This window comes from Carassius gibelio, chromosome A23 (assembly GCF_023724105.1).
Source record: "Carassius gibelio isolate Cgi1373 ecotype wild population from Czech Republic chromosome A23, carGib1.2-hapl.c, whole genome shotgun sequence".
NCBI lineage: Eukaryota > Metazoa > Chordata > Actinopteri > Cypriniformes > Cyprinidae > Carassius > Carassius gibelio.
In genome coordinates, this window is record NC_068393.1 from 5,628,775 (window position 1) to 5,637,019 (window position 8,245).

General features: G+C 34.8%; 1 protein-coding gene across 1 annotated transcript in view; it reads left to right on the forward strand.

Annotated features, from left to right (window-relative positions):
* The first annotated feature begins 1,159 nt into the window (after positions 1-1,159).
* Positions 1,160-8,245, forward strand: part of LOC127945082 (cadherin-like protein 26) — a 17,098-nt gene continuing 10,012 nt past the window's right edge. The window contains exons 1-9 of the mRNA XM_052541646.1: positions 1,160-1,246; positions 2,873-2,926; positions 3,172-3,267; positions 3,572-3,727; positions 3,853-4,000; positions 5,615-5,790; positions 5,865-5,993; positions 6,709-6,891; positions 7,382-7,653. Of these exons, the coding sequence (XP_052397606.1) occupies positions 1,211-1,246; positions 2,873-2,926; positions 3,172-3,267; positions 3,572-3,727; positions 3,853-4,000; positions 5,615-5,790; positions 5,865-5,993; positions 6,709-6,891; positions 7,382-7,653 (1,250 nt within the window). The 5' untranslated portion in view covers positions 1,160-1,210. The remainder of the gene's footprint in view (positions 1,247-2,872; positions 2,927-3,171; positions 3,268-3,571; positions 3,728-3,852; positions 4,001-5,614; positions 5,791-5,864; positions 5,994-6,708; positions 6,892-7,381; positions 7,654-8,245) is intronic.

Here is an 8,245-nt window from a genome sequence, read left to right on the forward strand (position 1 = left end):
TATAGGTGTACCCTAGTGATTCAGGACAAGCCAAAAACACGGCTTGGGAAATGGATTCATGGTGTACTCACTTATTATGTTCATTTTTCTACATTTTGAACACAAACAAAGTTACGGACCGCAGCTCTGATTGGTTGTTTTTACCGGGAGCGCATGACTTTCTGCAAATGGCAATAGGACACTGGGAGGAGCCAGAGGAGCTTGATTTTTTTCACAGATTATCTGTCTCATATTCTACTGTCAGGACATAATGACAGGTTTAACAAATATGTAAAAAATATATTTTTTACAAAAGTTCCCTACTGCAGCTTTAAGGCCCCCTTAAAAGTTGGCTGAGACTCCCTATGGGTCCCGGGCCCCCTGGTTGAGAACCTCTGTCTTAGGCTATAGCAGGGATGAGCAACATTGGTCCTGGAGGGCCACTGTCCCGCAGTTTATCTGCAACCCGAAATTGCGACCGAAGTTGCTTATCCCTGGGCTATAGACATGGACACTTCTTTTTGCAGAGTAATCCTAGTTATTGTTTTATTCTTAAAGTAATAGTACCCCAAATATGAAAATGTGTTGATTTGTTTGTGTTTGTAAGAAACAAATCCATAGGCCTTTTTACTTCAAACTATTGTTCCTGGCCATACGCCATAATATCACTGCCTCCAGAAAAGGTTGTTCTCCTGTTAAGACAAGATGACTTTTTTACTGGAAAATAAATATTCTGGATAAAGGACTACAAGTTCCTGCACATGTAGTTCACAACCTCCTCAGATAATATTTATAAGTAAATACAAGCCCAGGCTTGAAACAGACTGGTGGTGTTATGTCATTTGCATATAAGCAACAGGGTTGAATGTTTGATCTGCACACAAAAACAGGCTTGCCGCCAAGAGTGCTCATTTTCAAATGGCAGGTGGCAAGCTGAACAACCTGTTTGTCCTCTTTTAGCTGAAGGGAATTAAAGGGGAAACTCACTGTTCTCAAAATATATCCACTCCCAGGCTGCTGCCCTGTAGGCTCGCCGTGTAGATGACTCATTGTATTCAAAGGCACTGCTCACACACTCACACACACACACACTCACACATCCTCATAGATGCAAAGAAGTACACAAAGGGTGTGTAATGCTTCCTTGCTGTACATATAATCCCAGTTAAAGTGATTGCCACAGGGGCTGATCTGACATTTGGAGAGCACTTGCAAACAGAAGTGCAGCAGAATGAAGAAGATCACCTTCTTTCTGATTCTACTTGCTGTGAGTCACCTTTTATTATCATAATCATTATTGTTAATTGTTTATTGAACCTCTAATGTTACAGTAAGTGTTGACTAAACTGTCTAACTGGAGCTTTTAGAAATCTCATACAATAAAACCACAATAAACTAGGCTTATGTATATATAATAATGGGATTGTTAACAGCTGATGCTAAAAAAAATTACTACAGACATGTGCAGAGGTAATTAGAATGCATTTAAGATAAATAGCCTAGTGCAGTTCTCTGTATAGATGTCTTTGAAACTTGAAATGAATACTAGAAATTCTCAGTATGTCAGTTCTGTGTGAAATATAATTCTGGCGATCACAAAAGAAGTTTGTCATGGTTTAGGCTACTATGCAGCAAATAGAGGGCATTAAAGTCATACAATTGTTGAGGAAGAACTAAACATGGAACGGATTCGTCCATGGTTTCTGAAACACATTTGCTGTTCTTATCAAGTGACATTTCTATGGCAACGGATAACGTTTTTAAGTTATTTGTTTACCTGTGATGTCGCTTCCTTGTGTTTTCCATAGATAGTAAGCTTGGTGTCAGTTTCATTTGAGTGGTTATAATTTATGAGTTAGAAACCATGCTTTTTCTAAGGACTTCTACACTTAAAGATAAATAAAGATTCCTGCCATTGTGATGGTTCCATGAAGAACCTTTAACATTCATGGAATCTTTCCATTCTATAAAAGGTTCTTTTATTCAAGGTTCAAGATGAAAATGGTTCTTTAGAAAAACTAAATGTTCTTCACATATCATCAAATATATTATTATATTAACTAAATCCAGTTTGATCAAAGTGAACCTAAAAGGGAATCAGCTTAAAGTGACCTCAGTGCCTTTGGATTTCACAATGTAATTGGAATTAAAAGGGGACAAGTCAATTGAGCCATACTCAAGCCACTTCACCAAACGTTTAGGGGGATCTGAGACCATTTTGGGTGTTTACTGCCTGGATTGTGCAGAGGAACTAACACCCTAAGCTTCCCATGCTTTCCTAAGTTTTTTAGAGTTTCCCATGTAAGGAACTTAAAATATATGTCATTTAAAAAGAGTGCATACTGTATTGGCATCATTTTTTATTGACGATTGGACCATCTATAAATGTTGTACATTAGGCGTGAGAAGATTTAACCACAGGATCTTTATATAACACCTTTGACGTTAAGAAGGCATTCGGTACAATTATGTTCATGGATTGTTGTTTCTCATGTCAACTGTGTTTCTCATTCTTAAAACAAGCTAGACAACATAACAGAGTGCTATTAAATTTTTTTTTAACGAATGTCAATCAATATATATATATATATATATTTTAGACAAAGTTTATGAGCTTTAAAGAAAGGTATTACCGTACAGTGCAGATGTTTAATGCTAATTACAGGGTTTATGATTTCAATAACCTGCTGTGTATTGAACTATTTGTTTAAACAGCAGAGAAAAGTTATATGGTTTTTATACCATAATAATATTATATTTGTGTGCTTAAACATGACAATGAAATAGAAAACTAATTTCTCAGGTACTAAGAAGGATTTCTTTTGAATATCTTGTTTGTTTAGTAATTGTATGTTTATTCATTAGTATTACCCAGTTTTTGTCTATTCAATAGGTGGATGACGTGGTCTCTTCCAGCAAAAATGCTATCAGCAATCGGGAAAAGCGGGTAGGTAATATAAAAGACCAAATCAGCACATAATATCTCAGCTCACTGTTTCGACACAGCTTGTCCCTCAACTTCAAATCCAATAATACAAGATAATGAAATAATACAAGACTTGTATTATTACAAGTCTCTTTTAACCCTGTAGCCTGTTTTCACAGAATTACAGAGTTCCGTTTGAATCAGAAGAAGTTTTTCTGTAGCCTTTTTACAACTGGTCACTCATTACATCTCTCTCTGTCTCAAAGGATGCTGTTCTTATTCGTTCAAAGAGAAGATGGGTTCTGTCCACCATCGATCTGGAAGAGAACATGCCTGGACCGTATCCCGCTATAGTAACAACGGTAACTTCACCCCATCACTGATCGTTCAGCCTGTTTGTGTTCCTTATAAAATCTTTCTTTTCTGTGCTGCTGTATTCGGGATGTTTGGGTAAGGTTGTATTTTTATAGAGAGCCCACAGGTTTTCATTATAGCACTTGATTATGATACTTGCTAATAGTGTCAGGTGGAGGAACATTATTATGGAGAGCATTTGTTTGCAAAAATAATTGTTACTAAAAGAGAAATACTCATTTGTAAATACATGAATCATCATAAATTATACTGTATGTGATTGTCATGTATTTTTGGTTTAATTGATACTAGCTGTACAATGACAAAAAGGCGGACACCACCGTCAAGTTCTGCATCAAAGGACAAGGGGTGACAGAGAAACCCTTTGGTTTGTTTACCATTGATGAAAACACAGGGACTGTATACGTACACCGGCCCATCGACAGAGAAGAGTACCCCTTGTTCCACGTAAGACCAAACAAGATTTGTTGAATTTATAATGACACTAATGCAAAACAATACAGTGAAAATCAGATTGGACTTATTCAGTTTATATTGATGTAGTTCACTGTGACTTTTTATTTCTTTTGTAGGTGGACTTTGATGTGCTGGACAGGAAAACTGATGCCACTGTGGATAAAACACTGTCATTTAATGTAGAAATCAAGGACAAAAATGACAATAGTCCTGTGTTCACTACGAACCCTATCAGCTTATACCTTCCAGAGAACACGCCTGAAGGTTGTGAGAACATGTTACTGCATATATGTGACCCTGGACCACAAAACCAGTCTTATGTGTAAATGAAATAGAGATTTATACATAATCTGAAAGATTTCCACTGACAATATTTGAAAATCTAGAACCTGAGGGTGCAAAAAGAATCGCAACCTGAAAATTGCAACCCATCTCCAACCAATACGCCTGTATAGGTCTTTGGCAGAATCCCTGAAATACCACCCATTAGAGCGTATACTACAATTGTGCCCCTATCGGCAATATGACGTTTTCATATTAATGCTATGTACTCTTTTATTTGCGCTATAATTTGGGTTTTGTGTAGCTCAGTTAGTAGACTATTGCGTTATACAACGATATGTAATCATACGATCATGGGTTTAATCCCAGAGAATGCACATGCTCATAAAATTTATATATTGTATAAATCATAATTTAGCATGATTTCTGTGAGGGGTAGGTTTTGGGGTGGGGTTCGGTGTGGTCATTCGAACGAATAATCCACCTAGTAAAATATGTACAAATTACTATGAGATAGGTGTAAAAAGTCCACACATTGCATTTAAATAAACACACATTTTGATTTGTAATGACATTATACATCATTTCATGACGACAGATGCAACACAATACTGTGGAAGTCATGGCCTGGTGGTTAGAGAGTTTGACTCTTAACCCTAGGGTTGTGGGTTCGAATCTTGGGATAGGCTATGTGTGTGCACTTTGGATGGGTTAAATGCAGAGCACGAATTCTGAGAATGGGTCACCATAGCTGGCCAAATGTCAGCTCACTTTTTTTTTTTTTACTTTCACTTTCATATAGGTCGTAATAAGGTGCTTGCACAAACAACCTATATGCTCAGTTTTCCCTGGAGGACAGGCTCAGAAAAATCAATAATTTTTACCAATACAAAGTTTTTTTTGGCTATTGCTAAAAATATACCCCAGCGACTTAAGACTGGTTTTGTGCTCCAGGGTTACATGTGAAGATAAAGTGTGCAGTTTTTCTCTTATGATGCTTTCTTTAATCATAACTTAATGTACAGAGACTATAGCAAGTTAGCCATATGTAGGGGTGAATTATTCAACTTGTGTGGTGCTTTCCAAACATTGTTTAAGCATTCAGACCAGCTCAACACCAGTAGCAAAAGCTGTCAGTGGGGCAGTACCCTTTCAATAGGTACATCATTGTATCTTATTTAACCATAAAGGGTGAACTTTAGTACCTTGAAAATACACATTAGTACATAAGTGTAAATATTAGTAAATAAAAGGTATATACCCTTTGAAATAGTACCACACCAGTGACAGCTTTTGAACCTTTTTTTAAAGTATGCAAATCTGTTTAAAAACATGGATTCTATTTGGCGACACAGAAATGACACACTCTCATTCGGTTAGAAAATCAGTGTTATGTTTTTTTTTTTTATCTTACATTGAGGAATCACATTGTTCTTGATCTTTTCTTTTCATAAAACATAATAATTTGTAATATTTTATAATCCTATAAATTTTAAAATGTCAAAACCAAAGAAGCAGTCATTGAAACTAAACTGTTAAAAATAAATGACAAGAAGAGAGTTTGTTCTCTCTTTCTAATCATTCTTGTTTTCATAGGCGTACTCCAAGCAACATTACAAGCTCATGATAATGATCAGAAGGATACTCTTAATTCCCAGTTCACCATGAAGGTGGTGTCACAATACCCTGCCTCACCAAACATTACCATCAGGGACATGCATGGGACAAGTACAGTCCAACAGCTCACCTTCACAGGATGCTTTGATTATGATGTGAGTATCAAAGTCGAATGCATGTTTTCAGCATTTTTCAGTACTTCTCATCTCTTCTGTCTCCCGTATTTTAGAAAGCAAAACAATATAAAGTGCTTGTTGAAGCGAAGGATCAAGGTACACCTCCAATGTCTTCAACTGCAACTGCCATTCTGTTTATCACTGATTCTAACACCCATCCCCCAGAATTCAGTTCGGCCACGGTGAGTCCGGCTAGTCTCACAATCCCAGTTTAATATGCATTCTAGAAGGAACTAGAAGGAAGCCATGACTACTGTAGATTGATGTGGGAGAAAAATGTAAACACTGTGAATATGTGATGCAGTTTAAAAATGTAAACAGTGGGTTGCATGAGCTTTGAGCTGACCAATGACAGAAATGTAAAAAAAAAAAAAAAATATATATATATATATATATATATATATATATATATATATATATATATATATATATATATATATATATATAAATGCTGCTAGGCACTAATAATAGACCCTGGCTAATCTTCTGGCAATGTTCTTTTATCTTTCAACATGTTTGTAACATTCACTCAAGTTTTTAATAATGATCTCAAAACTTTGTTCTTTTATGTTTTTTTTTTTTTTTCTTGTTTCAGAACATTAAAATCTAATATTCCCATTATATTTGCAAAGTAATCAAATGGAATGCTTTTAACATTATTACTAGAGAAATTAAAACTTAAAAATAGAAATTTTGAAAACTTCAGAAATAATGATTTCATATCTTAATGGGAACTTTAGAAAAAAACAACAACTTTTTTTTTTTTTTTTTTTTTTTTTTTTTTTTTAATCCTTAAATATTGATTTATTTGGCTCCTTAATGAATGGCATCTGATATGATATGCTTTGATATAAGTGAATGTGTGTGTGTGTGTGTGTGTGTGTGTGTGTGTGACAGTACAACACTCGGGTGGATGAAATGGAATTAAAAGAGATTCTAAGAATTGGCATCAAAGACATGGACGCACCAAACACACCTGCTTCAAGAGCGGTGTTCTCCATCACGAAGGGCAATGAGGAAAACAATTATAAGATTGAGACAGACCCCAAAACCAATGAAGGTGTGCTGTCTGTTGTCAAGGTAAATGCCACTGTTTCCTTTAAATATTTCATGCACTTCTTAAAAAAGCTTAAAGTAATAGTAGATACAAAAGAAGATATTAGAGGAATGTTGGTACCAAAGAGTTGCTGCTTCCCATTGACTTTCATGTATGTATGTATGTATGTATGTATGTGTATATATATATATATATATATATATATATATATATATATATATATATATATATATATATATATATATATATATATATATATATATATATATATATATATATATATATATATATATATATTTTTTTTTTTTTTTTTTTTTTTGTAGAAGTCACTGGGTACCATCAACTGCTTGTTGATGATAGAAGTCATTGCTTATTTTTCAGTTGAATTCATATATATGAAAAACAGACCCGGTTTACACACCTACTTTTCCTTGTTATTTCTTTCAATAAACATGCTAGTTCCACATTATGTTCACAAGATGGACAGCTTTTAATATGTTTGTATTTTCACAGGGGAAGAATTTCCTGAAAACTGAGACCGTAGAGCTGGAGATAGAAGTTGAGAACGAGGAGCCATTATTTCAGTGTGTTAACGGAAAGCCCGTAACAGGTACCAAACCAAAACCAAACACTGCCAAAGTGGCAGTGGAAGTCATTGATTCGAACGATCCCCCCGTGTTTAAGAATCCAGCAGAAAAAGTCTACCGGAATGAAAATGGACCTATAGGAGACGTGCTGTTCGTGCCTGAGATCAAAGATGAGGACTCAGACATTAGCAAACTCAGGTGTGGTTGAGCTTCACAGCATAAATTACTCATCAATTAAAACGATTCATTTTGAGGATTTGTATGATACTTTTATTATTTTTCTTTCCTTTTATTATATCATGGAATTCAATGTGATATATAAAATATTTAGTCAAATTATATGCTAAAATATGAAATGTCTAATAAAATATATTAAATAAAATCACTCTTTAGTCTGAGGACCAATTATCTTTATTAACTAACTATTAACTATGACAAGGGTTAAGGGATCCAATATATGGTCATGCAGAATAAAACATTAATATGTGCTTTTATAAGTATTAATACACAGCCAATATGCTAGTAATAGGCATGCTAATAAGCAACTAGTTAAGAGTGAGAATTGGTCTCTAAACTAAAGTGTTACCAAAAGAAAATAATAATGTTGACCCTAAACTTTTCAATGATACAGTACATGAAAAACGTGTGTGTGTGTGTGTATTGCATAATGTAGAATGCAAATATAAAATGAATATAACATTCAGTTTTAGTTACACAGACTCACACCAGAGATGTAGAGGAAACAGGGTGGTGATGTAACAGAGAGTAAGCGTCTGTATGTGTGTATGTA